The 19731-nt window shown below is 44.9% G+C and overlaps 1 protein-coding gene and 1 non-coding gene across 2 annotated transcripts; one reads left to right on the top strand and one right to left on the bottom strand.

Annotated features, from left to right (window-relative positions):
* Window positions 1-1260: 1260 nt before the first annotated feature.
* LOC146175753 (arylsulfatase J-like) lies at window positions 1261-17978 on the top strand. Its single transcript, XM_084581200.1, has 7 exons — window positions 1261-1373; window positions 4833-4943; window positions 6637-6762; window positions 6921-7047; window positions 9800-10093; window positions 12674-13107; window positions 17826-17978. The coding sequence occupies exons 1-7, from the start codon at window positions 1263-1265 to the stop codon at window positions 17976-17978; spliced, it is 1356 nt and encodes a 451-aa protein (XP_084437326.1). The 5' UTR covers window positions 1261-1262.
* Window positions 17979-19583: 1605 nt separating this feature from the next.
* On the bottom strand, window positions 19584-19657 carry TRNAT-AGU (transfer RNA threonine (anticodon AGU)). The gene has a single exon. It is a non-coding gene; the product is annotated as a tRNA-Thr (tRNA).
* Window positions 19658-19731: the final 74 nt, after the last annotated feature.

A 19731-nucleotide genomic window follows, 5' to 3' on the forward strand; every position in this document is an offset into this window, starting at 1 on the left:
AGAAGGGGAGCGCGCTGTAAACTAGAACTCATTTATGTCAGCGCATTCGCAATTTTTGTTTTAACCTGTACAATCCCCAATTTGCGAGTGATTCATAGTCTGCCGGATGCATTGAATGTATTGAGCAAATACGATCAGTATGCTGTTTGCATTTGCGTCCGTTTCTTGCAATATGTTTTTGAACAGCACAGTGCCTTCTTAATCATTTTTCCAGCACAAAAATCGGTCAGTCAGGGCTTGTATTTAATTTAGCTATGATGCGCTAAGATGCCGACTTTGTATGCCCAGATCCCCTTCGACGGTGAAGTTACCGCAGAAAGGGAGTACCAACTGCTCTAGCTTCACCATGAATCAAATTCATCTAGGTCAACTTTCCGCTTTAGCATTACGCTGCTTAAGATATGTTTTCAAACGCTACTAAAGGGCCGAGTTGGCACTTTACAGGGCCTAAAGGTCCTTCATGCGCCAATGACGAAAACGATAGACCGACGGAATTTCTGTGAAACATTTCTACGTAGTGAAGATGTCTCTATCGCACAATGGTGACTGATTATGTGTTCAAACACCTCTTTCTAAGCAACCGTTATATTTACACACTACGGTCAAGTAAAATGCATTGCTGAGCTCGCTTTCGCATCATTCCAGAACAATAATTTCATCAAAACAAAAGATATTCAGCGGATATGCGTAGGATTTAGCGCTTTCTTCTGTGTGTCTTATGAATTTTCTATAATGCGGTAAACGTTCCACCTAAGAAAACAAAATCTTAATAGAGACAATTTACGCTCTTAACAAACACTCCAGCCGTGAATCAAAAAAGCCTTCAACCGGATTCCCGTTTTCCTGAACACGCCTTTTGGGTTGCGGTGATTCTATTACTCATTACCTGTGTTCCGGCTGTTTATCTTCTCGTTATGTGTAATATTGGAGGGTAGGCGGGAAGGGGGGAGGGGGGCGGGGGGTTGTGCCCACTTTTTCAACTTAGGTAAACCAAAAATCAGTACTATTATTGAAACGATTCATCCATCTTTTAGGATGTCGCAGCAAGGTCCTTTTAGGTTTCATTATCGCCATCAGGTCTGTACTGAACACAGTGTTTGCAAGCGTCTCACCCTACGTAGAGTTCTAATCCGATCAATTTCGGATAGTGTGGAAGGGCGGCTCAGCTCTTCAAGGACTTTTCCGCGATATTATCGAAACAGAACTGCCAACAGAAAAGTTATTAATATCTCATCTCCATGTGTTTTCGCCTTTGGCAAGGAATGCAAGGAATCCCTGATGGGTATGATGCTGCTTGGGGATTACCCCTCGACGTGCATATTCTTCCGCAACGCCTCAAGAAACGTGGCTACGAGACTCACTTAGTTGGAAAGGTATGTTTCGCCCGGCAGCCCTCTGGTCTTTTGCTAGATGTACCAATTATAGTAGGCCACAAATGCATACCATTTTCGCCGCAGGCGCTCTAATCACCTTACATGGGTCGCCCAACCATTGACGGCGCTACGCTCATTAGAACAAATAGAACAGCCAAGCGAATGCAAGATCCTCATATAAGAATCAGTATGCGCGCAGTGGCACTCAAATTATTATTATTATAGGTGCAAAAACTTTCATGTGTCATAGTTACCGCTGTGTTGATATTCTGAAAAGCGAAGCAAGAAAGATTTGCTCATAATAATTTTTAATTTAAAATAAATTTCACAAGCAGCACACTCTGATTGGAGATGAAACCGTAATATCCTTTTGTATAAAGCTAAGTTAGTGACCAGATTATTAGAGCTTCGGCAGCAGGTTTCATTCTCTCTACATTACTAAGCACAGGTCGAACCCTCAACGACATGAAATGAATTGTTAGCCCGCTGCTGGTGACGTAGTTATATGCCGTGCGATTGCATACTCAGTGACTAGAGATTGAATACCTACTAAGGCAGAGAGATATCACTGAGGAAGATATGCAAAAATAATTTCTAGTGATACAGAATGAGATGTTACCATCGGCAAGTGAGATTTTTGTCCGCTCTCTGAGTTTGGCAGAATGATGGAAGATATTCTGTGTTTAAATGCTGGTTATTAAGATAAGCTTTTGTAAGATTGGCGCGTAATTTCCTGTAGCAAGATGCGGATGAAGTTTGAAAAGTTGTTTTGATTGCTATTGCAAGTTCATGGCTAATTAGGAAGGGCACAACGTTTAAAAGCGGGTTGAGAAGAGCAGAAAAATGCACGAGTTCGGCTTTGATTGCTTCGAAAATCCTTTCTTTGGCGATTCGCAAGCTATCCTCGATTTATAACTCGCTTTTTACCTAGCTGCCTGCTCTCCGAACACAACTACGGCACATGCGCTCCGGAGCAACAATCCGCATCCATCGCAAAAGTGATGCTAGGTGGATAATTAAAATTCCTCCCAGGCCGTAAGCGCCTGTTTATTTGCAAATAAAGCAATGCATCTCCTATGCAGTTGCTGATGAAGGAGGTTCTGAACTGAAGTTTAGTGTGCTATGACGAACATGCTCATCATTCTGAAGTACACACGTGTGGCACTTGGCTAACACGCAAGCAAAAGAGGAAGTGAACGACCGTTTTGCATCTATCTAAGGGCACACCTGTGAATGCCGTTTATTTCAGCTGCGTAGCGGAGTTATCCCGTTCTACTTATCGATTCAAGCGCATGTTTGTGTGTCGTCGTTGCGCGCATTTCCAGCTCATTTACCTTTTCGTGAACCCTGTATCAGCCAGTATGATGCGTTAGCCTGGAGCTAGTTATTATCTAAATCAAATGTCCGCTGTTGGCAAGCAGCAAGACAGGCACCAGGAACTGGACCTTCTCGCCTCATCGATCTCGGTGCACAGACCGTGCAGCCTCTCGCAGTAGCAGCTTTCTCAGGCTCACTAACACCCGTAGGCGGCTGAGAAGGGTTGTGATGGCTCGAGTTACTTCAAGTGGTCCTGGGTCCACACTAATCATGAGAAGATGGAGGCGCAAATTGGGGATACATTGTTTAATATATGGAATTAAAACAACTGGCTCAATTTCGCTTACGGCTCAGCGGCACTGGGCTGCACTGGCGTGGTGCGGCACGGGCTGGGCTTTCGTCAAGGCCAGGGGTTGGAATGCTGAATGATGCCGCTGCTGCCTTCGTTCTGCTGGCAGCGAGTTGAGCTGCCAAGCATGGAGGCGAAATGAGAGGGACAGAACTCGAACGGCGGCTAGACCCGGACATCCCATGTCGTGGCACAGTCTTCCGTTCGCCCGTCTCGTCCGTTACCTTCGATCATTCTCCCCAGCTCTCCCGTTCACCTCTTTTAATCCTTTTCGCTCCACTGCTGCGCCTCCTTTTTATGAGTTGACCGGCTTTCGCGGTCGCCGGCTTCCTTTGTTAGCTCCCCAGCGAATTTCGCCCTTTCTGAGGTCTCGTCCCAAGTCGATGGCTGTCAGCATATGGTAAGGAGCATGCGTAGAGTTCGGCCACTTGACGCCAGCATGGCATGCTCAACAGAGTCTAGAAAATGTCACTGACCGGCGTTCGCAGCCTCGTGCACACGCACGAGTAGTCACAGGCCGCTTTCCTCTTATGCTTATTGTGCTGTCCAGGAATTCACATCTTCCCCTGGGCGGTCGTTCCATCTGTTAGTTGCGGGAACCAAAAGACAATGGTAGTCGCTGCTGTCGACGATGTGCACTCTAAGCTTCTAAGCTGTAAAGCACTATGCCTGTCGCTGTGTTTTATTTTTTTTTTTTTGTACCAAAAGCTACATTTACCACAGTTTCGCCATTTCTCCGTGCCTGTCCGAAGAGCGAAGAAAGAAGAAGTCATGGGAGACGGTTGCTGGCAGCTGACATGGCCGAGCACTAACTGGACGTAGGGCTTCCTGACATTACGTTTGGCAGGAGCTGCCAATTCGAGTCTCTCTTTACACATGGGAGGGTGATACCACAATCAGCCTGTCAAGACCCTTGCATTCACGTTATCCCTAGGCCACGCAGGCACGTTCATACGGCTCGGTTAAAGCGGAGCTTTATATGTTGGGTGGTAGCTTACGCTATCGCGTCATCATGAAGATGGGAGAAAAAACGAGAGAAAGCAATCGAAGGAAGAGGCTCCTGAGAATGGTAGCCACCGCCTTATTTTGGAAAGCCGCCGAGTGCAGTTTTCGTTTGGATGATGTAGCAGCGGTTGAGTGACTGTTTCAGGTGCCGGGCCTTGTGGGTAACGCAACGTTTAAGGCTGGCAATTACCGACGCGAGGCGCAGAGTCAGCGAGGGCCCAGCCCAGCATTCTAACTAGTAGAAATGCGGGATGGACATTTAAGTATTGCCCAATTTTACAGGAAACTCGACAATGTGTGTCCGCCGCACGTAGCCGAAATCTGAAGTCAAAGCCTTCAGAGATATGCGCCTTACACAAGGAAGGTTGCTTTGTCCACGCATGAGACAGCTGTCTACTATCATTGCTGAGTCGGGGCGTGAGAATTTATCCGAGCGAAGTGGCTATGCGCCGCCGTCGTGTTATGTGAAAGTAGGTATCGTAGATGCCGAAAATGCCGGTGAAACTGGAGCAAAGTAGGGTCTGTTGTAAGCGGTAGACAAGGTGGGTCCACCCCAAAGACGCAGTAGTCAGCGCAAATTTAAAATGGGCTTACTGACATAGGCGCGAAAATTCAGTTCTGCGCTGTCGAAGCGCAATAGGTGTGAGAGAGAGACTATGAGGCTGAAATGTAAACAAACATTCACTGGAATATCAGGTAAAGCATGTTAAATTGTTTATCAGGATTATGTTTTATATCACTGTATTTCTCTTTGTAGTTCTGCTCATTCTTTTATTTTGCACGCGCAGTGGGACCTTGGATATTACATGAAGGAGTTCACTCCAACCTACCGTGGTTTCGACAGCTTCTATGGGTTCTACAACCCCGATGAAGACTACTACACTCACAGCATCCCATTAGTAAGTTCCGCCTCGCTATTTTTCATAGCTGTATACGCGTGCTGCGTAGTGCACTTTGTTCAGGCGAAATCACAGAACAATTTAGAAATAACGCATTCAATACCCGCTACGCTCTATCAGCGCCCCTGGAAAGGGCATCCAGAACGCAGTGAATTTCACTTGCATTCGAAAGACGTCTACAACAAACAGTGCGTTTGCTTCAGAAGTGAAGATTTATTGGCAAAAACAAAAAAAAAATAGAATAGAGCTTTCGCCGTTATGCAATGTTCCTGATGTTTTAAGCAAGTCGGCGTAACAACTTGCCGTACGATTAATACTTCTACATTTCGATACGGTGGTATGACTCCTGCTAAATTTCGATGAAAGAAGTTTTAGCAGAGCGCCATACATTCTTTTTTAGCGGACGCACGGTAAGTAACCGAATGACCTATTTTAGCAGCTTTCCTTCATTTCTAAGTAACAAGCCAGTTGAAGACAATAGAAAGCAACATGGCAATGTATGCAGGAATGACGAAGGCCTTAAATGGTCGGCTGGAGAGTGGCAGGATCTCCACAACCTGCTCTTGGATGACATGTTCAATAGAAGGCGGCAGGAATTGGGTCGTCTAGGCGGGCACCTAAGGATGACTATCCAGCGACATCTTCCCGTGCTAGCCGTTGGTTGCACTAAAGAAGACTAGACTGCTCGTTGGGAGGTTCGTGAAAATATCCGACCTCGAAAGTTGATCGTCCTAGCATACGATACGACGTGTGAGAATACGCTGTTTTCGAAGATTGCCATAACGTTACACAAAAAGATTATGTCAGAAATCGTTTGGGGATTAATGGCAACTGAAACTTAAAATAGACTAACTTCAATCTCCTGCAGGATGTATCTGCGTATATCTTCGATCGCTTATAAGATGATTTCATATGTCTTGCTCATAGGTGGCTTAAGACGCTTACACAAGTCCAAAACACCTTCAGTATAGCTTGTGAAGTTCTCACTTTCATGCTGGGCTCAAGTATACAATGAGTATACAACCGCTGTTTGGTGCGAAAATTCCGGCGAGCAGAGCGGCCGTAAAATTCAGTGAGACTAGTTTTGTGAACCACCCTGGTAGACGTATAGGCTTCGTCGTTTCAGAACCATAGGTTGGCGATACCGGTTACGTTAAAGACGACGGTAAGCTTAACCCTATCTCGCAAACTGGGGCACTACACGTTAGCAGCAGGCCAGCCAGTCCTCCACATCTGTGTTTTCCGTGCTACTGAAGAAAGGTGGGTCGCGCTACCACATAGATCCGGAGCAGATGACAGTGGTAGGAAGTAGTGGGTGAGGTTGAGAAGCGGTGTCAATCAGGATAGCAGAGCCAGTAAGTTACGGTTGCGAGGCTCCTTGATTGGAAAAGGCGGTACCCCCTCCAAGTGTTGTGAGACGAATTATGCAATATGCACGGCTCGAGTCTTATTGAAACTTTGCTGCTTCTAACGCTAGCGATCCTAAGAGCGAAACCCAGCTTCGTTGCCTTATTTGTTCAGACGGTCTTCTTTCGCTCTGGCCGCTGGTGCTCGAGGCGTCAACTATCTGTGTTACATGGCGGATATTCATCTTGCAAAATTTTACCTGACATCTAGTACAATATCTTTTGTTTTACTCTACCTGGAATAAGTTGCAGAGATAGTCACTTTGTCCTTTTTTTTTCTTTTGCAGGGAAACAGCAGCTGTCTTGATTTTTGGTTCAACACAGATCCGGTTCGTTCAGAAAATGGATCATATTCGACGACGCTGTTTACCCAAAGGGCCCAAGATATTATTCGGTACAGGAATGAATCGAAGGTACTAAATGCGTAACAAGTTTATCGGTCTTTTATAACCTAAAGTACGCTCTAAGGGCTTCAAATAAACGTACTATATATAATATTGTCGTTTAATTAATGAATTTTCCTTGAGATGAGGTTTTGAGAATTATTTTTTCTGTTACTTCATTCTTACAGTCATTATTTCTCTTGCTGGCTTACCAAGCAGTCCACGGGGCAACTGGTCCATATCAACTTGAAGCGCCATTGGAAAACATCCAGAAATTTCCCTATATTCTTGAAAAGAATCGAACAATATTTGCAGGTAAGTGACACGCGAGACGAGGGCACAGTTATATGGGGTAATTCTGCGAAGCGACATGGTGACCAGCTCATTTTGCTAGAAACGCATTCAAGACATTTCCAAAAGCGGTTTATGCCTAAGACAAATGAACAGCTCCAGATCTCATTGTGCGGCATTGTCGAATTATGAAGTGGGAATCGAATATTATAAGGTAATTTCTTTTGCACCTTTTTGGAGCACACAATTTCATGAAGTTAAATGGGCCTACGTTGTATCATCGCAAAGTGCTTATTGCACATATCTTGTGCAAGTGATATAGCGAGGAAACGAGGTGAATCCTTTAGAATTATGCAGTATTTCAAGGTCCAATGCAATAAAAACAACACTGCATTTATGCCCCGCAAATTCTGCCATTCTGAATGCATCTAAGCTCAGTGACAGAAGTGCACTGGGCCCGTATTCCCAGTTTGCGTCGTTATCGAAGTGTCGCTATCTCAAGTGACATCGAGTCATATGATTGGTCGAAACGCTGGAACCGCGTGTTGTCACTACAGAACCGGAAGAGGTGGCAATATGCAGTTCCGGCGTTTCGACCGATTAGATGACTCGTTGTCATGTGAGATAGCCAGACTTCGATAACGACGCAAACTCATAATAAGGGTCCTAATATAATACTAGGAGTAACCATGGTGGCTCATTGCTTTGTTCAGAAGCTTTGGGTGTCAACAAAAATATTGATGAGAAAGTTCACACTTTTACCTTGCTCAGACGACTAACCCTATCATGACTATATATAAAATTTAAAAATGAACACCAACCCGCAGAAGACACAGACGATGTTTTCGGTTCTCTTCCAGCATCTGTAATATTCTTCCCCCAGAAGATCAGTGAAAAACGTGCGAGGAAACGAACTGGCCTTTATGAAATATATGCAAAGAGAGCCGCTGGTCCTAACGCGAGGAGCAGCCTAGGGGTTTTCTGTTTTTGTTGCTCTTTTGGAGTCGGCGTGAAATGATAAGGTAACGGCGAGACAGTCGATTAGAAAAGAGACAAGACAACAGCCAAATGCTGTCGGTTGGATTCGTGCCCACGACCTCTCATTTTCCATCCGGTGCTCTACTATCTGAGCAGTGGCGACGACTCTTCAATCTACATCTTTTTAAGATGTTTAGCTATGTTGCGAATAACCTGTCATTCATTGTGCTCGCCAGCGCCACCCCCGCCCATAGCAGCTGACGTGAAGCAACATGTGTTGTGGCTTTCGTCTCCCCTTCTTTGAAACATTCACCGAAAGTATTTTCCCCCTGCTGTCTTCCTACACACGCGGCATCCGAACCATCCTATTCCCAACGAATGCATTAACACCCTTCAAGAGGAAATCGCGACGGCTGCTCAGAACTTGCGCGAATTGCCTCCAGCGGTTGTATCCGACATAGACAAAAACTGCAAATAAACGCGTTTAGAACACTTTAATAGGAATAATAATTCTATAATAACAACTGCAACCAAATAATTGTTCTACGCTACTATTTTCACACTCAACAGTATTGTTTGGGCGAAAGTAAATCTTATAGCCCACTTCTCCTTTTAAGCGGTTATTTTCTGTAGAAACATGAAATGATGTTCGAAAATTTTGCAGAATGCGCCTTTTGAGGACGATTATAAGATTATTATGATTGTATTTTGAACAAAAGAATGTGAAAGAGTAAGCGAAAATACGTACAAGTGACAAAAATAAGGACATGTAGGACAGTCACAAGCATTTGTCCTGTGTGTCCATGACTGTCCTACATGTGTCCTTCCTTTGGTTTTTTTATCCGTATTTTGCGCTGGTTTCACAGTACGCAACGCCAACTAGCCTGGCAGCTTGCCCTCCTGAAGTAAGTTCAGCGCCTCTGCAGAAGTGAAGTGTTTCTATTAGTAGGGCTAAGACCAGGACCAGAACGTAGGATCAGAATGTGAAAGAGTAAGCGAAAATACGTACAAGAGACAAAAGGAAGGACATGCAGAACAGTCACAAGCATTTGTCCTGTGTGTCCGTGACTGTCCTACATGTGTCCTTCCTTTGGTTTTTTTTATCCGTATTTTGCGCTGGTTTCACAGTACGCAACGCCAACTAGCCTGGCAGCTTGCCCTCCTGAAGTAAGTTCCGTTCCTCTGCAGAAGTGAAGTGTTTCTATTAGTAGGGCCAGGACCAGGACCAGAACGTAGGACCAGAATGTGAAAGAGTAAGCGAAAATACGTACAAGAGACAAAAGGAAGGACATGCAGAACAGTCACAAGCATTTGTCCTGTGTGTCCGTGACTGTCCTACATGTGTCCTTCCTTTGGTTATTTATCCGTATTTTACGCTCATTTCACAGCACGCAACGCCAACTAGCCTGGCAGCTTGCTCTCCTGAAGTAAGATCAGCGCCTCTGCAGAAATGAAGTGTTTCTATTAGTAGGACCAGGACCAAAATGTAGGAACAGAATGTGAAAGAGTAAGCGAAAATACGTAGAAGCGAAAAAAAGGAAGGACATGTAGGACAGTCACAAGCATTTGTCCTGTGTGTCCGTGACTATCCTACATGTGTCTTTCCTTTGGTTTTTTATCCGTATTTCGCGCTGGTTTCACAGTACGCAACGCCAAGCCTGGCAGCTTGCTCTCCGGAAGTAAGATCAGCGCCTCTGCAGAAATGAAGTGTTTCTATTAGTACAAAACTTATGACCAGAGAACTGGGAGTAGGGCAGAAAGCAAAAAATGAGCTGCTAATGAGTATTGTTTTTTGCAGGAATGGTGGATGCTATGGACCAGTCCGTGGGTGAAGTATTTCAGACTATGCACGATTGCGGGATGCTAGAGAACTCGGTAATTCTGTTCGTCAGTGACAATGGAGGCACTTCTTGGGGAACGCATGGTTCCCGTGGTATTAATTGGCCGCTGCGTGGCGGAAAGCACACCCTCTGGGAAGGCGGCACCAGGTCCGCCTCATTTATCTGGAGCCCTCTGCTTGACAGCAGTCGGACCGTGTCACATCAACTCATGCACATCTCTGATTGGATGCCCACGCTCTATTCAGTTGCAGGTTGGTCACGCAATTTATCAAGAGCTGCTGTGTCGAAAATTGAAGTTACAGGATGACAGCTTTTTAAATGACAAGAAAAAAACCTTGCTTAGTCGACTCCTGGTTGTCAGACGATTGCTGTCCGCTAAACGTTTTAATGCACAACTTTTGCAATGTTATATTATTTAAGGTGTATTAATTTAGGAGCCAAAGACTGGTGAACACAATAAGTTCGCGTTGTGCTGCCACAAAGAAAGGAAAACTACCTCTAAGTCAAACTCGCACCCATACTCATCGCCAGTTATGATCATATGAGTAGTGGTGCAGCATTCTAAGGTGGACCTATGCGCAGTCCTCATTTTGGCATGCCGAAGGCCCAGTTGGATACCATCCGAAGGTGTCACATTCAGTGCGACGTCCGCCTTGCGGTCTGTATTTTGTATAACGTTGAATTCGTACTGCGTTACTGGTGTGCTCATGTTTCAACGAAAACATCTTGTCTGCCTCTGAAGACTCTCCCACTTCGGAATTATCTAGTTGGCACACCTCTACTCTTCCATTCGTATAAAGCCGCATCTCGCGCTGGCCAGCTTCGCATTCAGCACCCAGCCCCACCTTCACACGTCTAACCTCGAGGTGTCACCACCCACACACCCATCTACACACACGAAAAGCTGCGACCCATCTGATATCCATGATGAAAGGAAATTCTAAGATACAGTGAAGATGTGATGAAGGCAAAAGAAAATCTTACACGTAGAGCGAATTCGAATTCCGCTTATTTATTGCCTTATACCACTCTCATCGCCATGGCATATTTAAAGCATCAGCTTTTTTTACCTCCTACTTTAGATTCGCGTCTCCGTATCGGCGACCGCAACTACCCCGGTTAGCTAGTGGTAAAGGGGACATAAGGAAATTCATGAGACAAGAGAAAAAAGGACGTGGTGGGAGCTTATGGGTGGCTTATGCATTCGAGCATTCGCCTGGGTTGAGGGAAGAGTTGAGATCAGAACCCTCCCCCAACCCCCTCCTCGTTAAAATTAGGCCCCAGGGTACCGGCCCGGCGCACTGCCTTCTTATGGGTGTACGTTTTTAAGGGGTCCGCAATTGCTGGTGCACAATTTTGGCAGGCAAACCAAGTTTCGAACACGTAAGCCTGCAAAACTGGTTCGTGTTACCGTCTTCCAACATGGGTTCAAGCTCCCGTTTTCCCCCTCTGAGCAGCGTGTCAAAACAGATGTCACTACTTTAAACGATCTTTAAAAGAGATTCACTTCAGGGGGTCACTACGCTTCTGGACAAACTCTCATTTACGTTAGGCTGTCCGATTTTGCCAGAAAAAAAAAACAGCAAGTGTACGTGAATGATTCTTTTCTCTTACATCATGGCTGCTGCCCAAACATTCTGAACATACTTGTGTCACAATAGTAGCTGCTTTGAGAGTTTCTCGCGTTCATTTCAATGTTACTTCCGTGCATCACTTTTTGCGGCAGTCTTCAGTAACGTGCATTTTAATGCGATAATGTTAGGGACAGTGTTTTCCAGAAGCTGCAGCGTCGGCCTCAGTGCCGTCGGCGTCGGTGAGCGCAAACATTTTGCCTTGATTGTCATTGGTGGTACTTGACAGGGTGAGATGGCCGGGCAAAGAGCGGTGGGTGGGTTGCATGGTACGATATCACATGACATGGCCGTTTTAGCTACTATGTCCGGCAACCCTTTTGAGAGGTGAGCCAGTAATTGGGAGCGGGGGTGAGCGGGCCTGAGCGGGGCTGAGCCGGCAATCGAACCACGCGCAACCCTCGGATCCCACGTCAGACACGCTACACCAAGATCACGCAGGCACGTTTGTGCGGTTTGGTCAAATCTGGGCTTTCTACCTGCTGCAGCTAATGAGTGTATACTAACAGGTAAGTGTGAAATAATGAAGGCAAATGAATTTAAGTATTAGTGAATAAGTGAGCGACAAAAAGATTGAAAGGAGAGCTGCAGACGGTAATGGGGAAATATCACGTCGTACCCTGATGGAGAAGACTAAATATCATCTAAATTTCGTATCTGAACTACAATGTATAATGGCATTGGGCAAAATACAACTTGGAAGCGTCACAATGAATTCAAACGGCCATTCACGTTCACCACAACTCTCAAGCTGGAGCCCAAAAGAAGCTGTGACATTTTGCACGTCGTTTCCCAAGTCTACTGACATGCAGTCCCTCCTCTTATCCACATTTTCTACCAACTGTTTCGTAACATAGCTGCTTAATTTTCGCTTGTTATATTCACGTCCGTCACCATCGGTATGGTTATGGGCCCACATTTCTTCGCAGATATTGCGCTCAAGAATCGTACCGAAAGTAGATCTCAGCAGGAACTGTTATGACCAGGCTTTAAACGCAATAAGGATTGCAAAAATTTGATCCGAGTAAGCTTTGGTTGGTTTGGTGTCAACGCTTTCTACGTTTCATTGCTGCCCTCACGTTAAGGACTGTAGTGTAGGATCATTTCACCATACTCATATTAGCTTGCGTATCTGCTTATTTAGCAGCCATGTTCGTTACTACTGTCACCTTATGAATGTTTGTCGTTCTTTGCTTTCAGGAGGCAATGCAGTTGAACTGGGCGAACTAGACGGGATTGATATGTGGTCACATTTAAATGATGGGTCAACGTCACCGCGCGTTGAGTTGCTCTACGACGTCGATGAGTTGTTGTCATCCGCCCGCGCGGTGCGCTATGGCAGATTCAAGCTGGTTGTGGACGATTCTGGCTTGCATGCTGATCGATACCACCCTCCACCTGGCCGTGCTCCGCATCATGCCTTGGACGACCTCCTCGAAAGGTCAATGACTGCGAACGTCCTCAGAAATTTTTATGGCGAAAGAGATTTGAACCTACCCAAGAACTGGAGGCAAAAAGCGACGCTGAAGTGCCGAAACAAGAAAGAAAGCTTTTCCTCGAACCACACAGTCTACCTTTTCGACATCGAAGCTGATCCATGTGAGCTGGAAAATGTAGCCAGCTCTCTGCCAGATGTGAGTGCATATAAGTGTTTCTCTTTCCGAAGCTGTTGCAGAGTGATATATTTAGCAGCGCCACACCACGGCGCCCGATACATTCGACAGTCTTGTTGGCTCCTCAGAAAACTCGATGCCGAAAGCGCAACCTGGATGTTATTCCTGTTAAGCGCCAGCTACTTCGATGGCGGCGCAATGCTAACTAGACCGTCTGATTTTTTATATCAGTGGATGGTAAAGAATTAAATGCGGTATGGTTAAAGCGGGGCGTTATATTGTGGGTTTTCGCTGAAGTGCCCCATAAAATTTCTAGTAACTTGTGACTATACACTCATAACTAGGCGTAGAATATTACAGGTACACATCGATTAGTGATGAAATGAGCAGTGATGCTATTTACACCAACGCGGATCTACGAACGGAGCAGACCCATACAGTTTCTTCCTCTTGCCTAGGGAGAAAGCTGGGGGCCTGCATTTCAACCGCCATGGATGCACTAACAGTCATGGGCCGGCGTGCTATTTAGTGCAGGACAGTCGCATTGTTTTTTTGGGGGGAACGCAGAGTGGCGTTACTAAAATGTCTGCTCCTCCTCATCATCATGACCTCGAGGCGTGAACGTAGGTCGCTAGTCATAGTAGCGAAGGCGCAAAAGAAGGCGACGCCAGCTTCCTAAGGCTTCCTAAAGCGATTGACCAACCATACATATTTTCAGAACTTTTTTTTCCTTTTTAATATGGGGGCCCATTAGGTGCGAAATACTGATTTCCGTACCGTAAAGCTCAATACTTAGCCCATAGGAGAGACAGCTATCGCTTATTTTGGTCACAGTTTACACTTAGAGGCTGTTCCGCTCGCTTTTGGCTCGCTATAGTCACAATATTGAATGTTCGGACATTTTTTAACATAGTACAACGTTTATTTTCGCATTATTTTTTGCCGAAAGTGGTGGTTCTGTGCCCAGTATCTCTGTGCCCCAGATGCTTTGGGCTCCCATGGTGGCTGAAGTGATCGTCATAAGCTCGCTCCATGCAAACTCTCATAGATGTCGGCACAGCTTTCCCTCTAGGTAAGAGTAAGAAAATATATGAGAAAAACGAAAAGAGTAATTGTCAATTTTGCATTGTAGCGTTAGCAGAGGAGCTGCAGTGTTGCACGAATTTCGAGTGCACTACATGCGACACTCCGGATATTAACAACTGAGTGACGTCGGAAGCCCCCAGACGTTTACAGCAGCGACGTTCGTGCGACACGCTCAGGTTTGTGTCGATGGTCTGAATGACATCACAAGAATGCCGAGGTATAAATGGCAGCCATTTTGGGACGGACATTGAGCCAACCGGTAGGCGGTTACAATAGATGCTGAGAAATACATGCGAGTCCTAAGACATGGTGGCGTGTTGGTTACCCATTGGTAAAGAGGGGCCTTATAACTATTCCAGGTGGTCTTACAAACCAGCAGGAACTGTAAAATTGGATTCTCCTCTGAACATGTATCGAACTCATGGTATCTGTGGGCCTACGCTCTGACCGAAAGCTCGACGCGCTGCTCCTGTGGAGTACAACAAAGTTCGAGCTGCGAGCTTCTTGGTTAAAAAAAAAAAAATCCCTTAACGTGTATCGGGTGTTCCTTTTATAGAAGATCCAAATTTTTAAGACAAAGGTAACTGGCCTTAGATTTATTTTGACGCTAGCACTACATTTGGGGCTACCGTGGACACCAGGTAGCAGGCATACGGCTTCAATTAGTTCTCTAATTGACTAAAAACCTTAATTACCTTCTTATTTTTTACTTTAGAGCCTATATACTATATGCAGAATTGGAGCTCGTCCACCAAGTAGCATACCCGCGAAAACAAGTTCTATTTTAAAAACATTCTATCGCGTGTTACAAGGCCAACAAATGTCATCCTGATAGGTCGTTTCACAAACAAACACCACGCTTCGACGTAGATCTCTCCACTCAAAGATTTGGTCACTCTGCTGGCATCATCTGAGACCAGACGGGCGCTTGGCGTTTAGTTATCAATTTCGCTTCGACCGGAACCTCGCTGATAGCCGCCGCGTCGGCGCCCACTGCGCTATCATCGCGCTGGCAGACCGGCCGCAAATCGAGAATCAGCCGGGCGATCTACACCGGATGTATCACTGATGGTATGTTTGCATTCGAAGCTGCCTATGACGTTGGTATTTGTGGGCCTCGTAGCGCGTGCTGCACTTTTTAGTAGAATGTTTTTGCGCTGCTAGATTATATCGAGGACGAGCTTCAATTCCGTACACACACCATAACCCCCTAAATTGAACATGTATAAATTTATTGAACTTATTTTAGCTAATTAGCGGACTCATTAGAGCTTTCTACATCTAACTTGGTGTCTGCTATAGCCCACAATATAGTCTCAGTTCCAAATTTATTTTATGGACAGTTAGCTTTCTTTGAAAAATTTTAGGCCTACTAAACAAAACACCATGTATATTTGATGTTCTTTCACGTACGCTAATGCTTTTGTGAGGCTAGAAACCGAAGTGACAACCGAAGTGCTAGCGCACCTTATTGGCATTCAGCCAGGTAGGCTAAATTTCAAATTGTTTTAAAATAATGCGATAATGCTAAATACCCGTCCAGTAAAGGACCGTGTTTTGCCTGGTGGGCAATTTCAGTTGTTGTTAAATCTTACACCTGAGTGTCCGTATTGGGCAAAATCCTTGAACTAGCTTATTATTGGAAATTTTGTTTGTTTTTATCTTTCTGAGCACTGTTTATCGAGTGCTAGATGCTGGCGACGTATTCTTAAGAAACTGCATGAACGACTTTTAACTTTTCGCATCAGTACTTTAGCTATAAACAGTTATTTTAATCTACCAAATATCTACTGAAAGCGCCCGCTGTACGGAAACTACAATAGTGATGATATTTTACTAAAAATTGTGTTTGGATTAAGTGTAGCCAAAATTTTGAGTTAAAGTACCCGCGAAAGTGCTGTGTTAGATCATCTTTTTGTTCGTCAAATTCTGTCCGATGGGCTTATCAGCATAAATATAAAATGTTAAACAGCAAACTAAACCGCAGCCCTCCGCCACGTGTGAAACATATCCGCATTAGTCAAACTCGTCATGTCCGCAGTCATGCTCTTCAGCCAATTTTTGCGAGATCGAAATTGTGAAAATAAATATTCTGCTTCAGTTCAGTCGTTCAGTCGTGTTCGACTCTTCGTGACCCTATGGACCATGTCACGCCACGCTTTCCCGTCTCTCACTATCTTCCTAACATCACATAACTTCATCTGCAGTGCCTCGAGGATGCCATTCTGCTTCAGCGTCGGCATTTTCGGTGTTTTGAGGTGGTATTTGTAATGTGAGATGGCAGAGCACTGGTTCTTTGGTGGTTTGCGTTTTATGACGGTATCACACAAAATTTGAGGAGCTGCTAACTCAAGTGCTTTATTTCGGGTGGAAGGATGTGATAAGAATCAGCATTCCAGGGCTCTTTGTTGCCAAATCAGGCGTGGTGCTCCTAAGCCGGGCAAGCACGTTGGTATGGCTTCGTTATAGCGGGGGTTTATATCGTTCAATTGATCGCCTGGAGAGATAGGTGGAAAACGTGCTAGCTTTGTGCTGCATACCAGTAAGAATGCGTTAGTTGAAGGCAAAACATAAGCGATTGATAATTAAGTGAGCGTAGTACATGTGCGTGAACGACGAACCGCAAAGCGAGCCGCAGGCGGAAGCCACTACTGCAATCATGTCCATAACCTTAATGTCACCCGTGCGACAACGCACTGCCGGCAAGATATGTTATGCCCTTCACTTAGGAATGCTCTCAGCTGCGCACATAATTTACCACTGTCTCCTGTAACTGCCATCGCAAACCAAAAATATGAAGAAAAAAAATGGCATGTATCCTTTGGTTTTCCATTTCACAGCATTTGATGCGGTGCAGTATATTGGACACAACGGGGTAAAATACCACCGTCTGTAACAGCCACCGTTCCGATGCGCTGTATAAATCTGAACATTATTAGAGAGGTTATAACGAGCTTTAATGTAGGGCGAGTTCGCTTGCTAGGGCTTGGTTAGGTAGGCGCTTGTAGGTCCTCGCTCGAACAGCTGGTGTTCGCGTCTCGTGCCGGCGCGCTGGCACCAGGTCATCTTCTTCTTTGCACAGCATTTGTCTAGTAGTAGGTGCAGTGAGGATAACGATGACGGAGAAACAAACAGGAAAGGAAGTCAAAATCAGCGTGCACTGCAATAGAAAAACGACCTCCAAACTTCTGAAGATCTATATGAGGCTCTCCAAAAATAAAACACTTCGCGGGACGAGCCAAATTTTAGGTGTGACATGACATTGCTATGTTCGGAGTCACAAGGCATCTGCGATAACACAGGCGTGTACAACATAGATATCCTTAGAACGAACATACTCGTCGTTTCAGTTCACCGGATTAACTATTATTTTGATGCGTACGCATATAAAGTTGGCATGCCACCTTTTGCCCAGCGGTCAATATTATTTTAAAAGGAGGCAAAACAAAAACAAAAAATCAGTGGCACTAACACCGCCACAAAGTCAAAACAATACGCAGAGCTTTTTTTTTAACTGTTTTTAATTTTAACTGTAGGTTTTTATACGTTACACAGGACTAGTATGCATTGCGATTAGGCCTATTTATGTGACCTTCAAGCATTACGGGAAAAAGATATTTCTTTTGACATCTGTTTATTCATCCCTTTCATAGGTAGTGGCATTCTTGAAGAAGCGTCTGAATGCTTACGAAGTTGCTGCTGCCATTCCGCTGAGCGAACGCAACTACACAACAGTTCCTTTCACTATCCAAGACGGACTTTGTGCGCCTTGGGTTACCGCCGAATCACTCCAGGGCCACCTTTAACTCTACCTTGCTCAGTAACAGATCTGCTAGACTCTTTATTACACAGGTGTAATGTTCCTACAATTCCTGCAATAAACGGATGGTTCAACATCCTTACCTCGCAAAACATCTGCTTTACTTGTTCTAACAAAAGGGAGAGGGGGGTAACAAGAGGGAGAGAGAAAGACGCGCATCGCAACAGTCCGTCGTCCAGCCCCAAATAACATTCACGCCTCAGCTTGTAACATTGAAGCCCGTTAGCAGTAATAAGTCGTGTTTCAGGTGGTGCAGCTTCATGAATGCCACGGGACTTTAGTATTTTTGACGACCCGTTTAGAGCACCTTTTGAACCACTTTTCATCTTGGATTTCTGATGATTTCACACATAAATTGACAACTGAAAAAATAGCGCACTGTTACAAACTTTGCGCGCGATTCAAAACAAGTGTGAAATTTGGCAACATGAATTGTTGTCAAACATTCTTTTTTGCCGATTACCTCACTTTCTGCTACCAGTCTGCAGCACTCGCCAGAGAAGTCTTAGGCGTTTATTTTGAAACAGAAAAGCATGTTCATTTCTGCCACTCTTCTTCAACAGCCATGTCAGCACGCAAGCGATCAATATAATACTCATGTTACACACTTATTTCTCAATCTAGAGATACAACTATACCTGGCGAGTCATGCTTAAGGCAGTGTTGCCGATGGCAAATGCCGATATTTGGACTGTTCAGGGATCTGCCCAAAAGAATTCGAACTTGTTTAAGGAGTAAGGATAGACTTATAGCCACAAAACCTAGGCTCTGCATGCAAGGTTTGCACTTTAATTTCTCTGTGCTCGCGTTCAAGCGCTACCGGTCTATTTCCTTCAACGAAAATTAGAAGTTCAAAGCACCCTCTGTTCGCTTTATTCAACAGGGAGCCCAAATCGATACGCTGAAAGATGTGAGTACCAATCATTCTTGATAAATGCAGATTTTAAGTTGAATCTTCCAGGACTATTAGAGCGTGTGGAATGCAGTGAGTGGTACAAAAAACTAAAACTTTTGCAATTCAAAATGAAAATTGAGAGCAAAGGCATGACCACAAACAGCTTCGCTTCTGCACAGCGGTATGCGTACTTTCAACCCCGCAATACTATGTGGAACATCAGATACGAACCACCAGGTGGCTTTTTGAGCGGCATTTCGAGGTAATTGCAACACTTCAGAAACCTTTATGCCCTAGTCATATCCGTTTACTCAGGTTTACTCAGGAGCTTTTATGAAAGCAAGAATATCAATTTCTATTCATCTTGTCTATATTAATAAAGTTTAATTAATATTAATATTTGAAGTAGCTTGCCTTTCATACCGCAAATTCGGATCTAGGTTTATTCAGAAGCTAAACACCATATGGCCACTGCGACGCACCTCTCCACGTAATCCGTATTATGCATTATGTCAGAATGGGCGCCCAGTATGAAGTCTCTTCCACTTAATGTGATTTTACTACTACCTCTTACATATCATAAAAAAAATACAAACGACGAACCTCGTTGTAGCATTGCAGCACAGTCCTGTACGTGTGTTCAGCACAAGCTTCGAGTAACAGCCAAACGTAAAAAAAAAATGCAACGTACATGGCAGGCACCGGTGAGATTCGAACTCACGATCTCCTGTTTACTAGACAGGCGCTTTAACCAACTAAGCCACGGCGCCGCTGTTCTGCACCGAGAAAGCACCGCTCCGGGCGCCTGTGGAAACAGGTAGCACAACGTTGCTTCTGCGGCCGT

The sequence above is a fragment of the Amblyomma maculatum genome, chromosome 10 (genome assembly GCF_055883805.1).
Source record: "Amblyomma maculatum isolate TAMU_Amacu chromosome 10, ASM5588380v1, whole genome shotgun sequence".
NCBI lineage: Eukaryota > Metazoa > Arthropoda > Arachnida > Ixodida > Ixodidae > Amblyomma > Amblyomma maculatum.

Coding starts and splice junctions, on each gene's coding strand:
- LOC146175753 (XM_084581200.1), top strand. CDS start 1,263: ATGCAAGGAATCCCTGATGGGTATGATGCTGCTTGGGGATTACCCCTC. Junction 1,374..4,832: donor AGACTCACTTAGTTGGAAAG/GTATGTTTCGCC, acceptor TTGCACGCGCAG/TGGGACCTTGGATATTACAT. Junction 7,048..9,799: donor GAATCGAACAATATTTGCAG/GTAAGTGACACG, acceptor TGTTTTTTGCAG/GAATGGTGGATGCTATGGAC.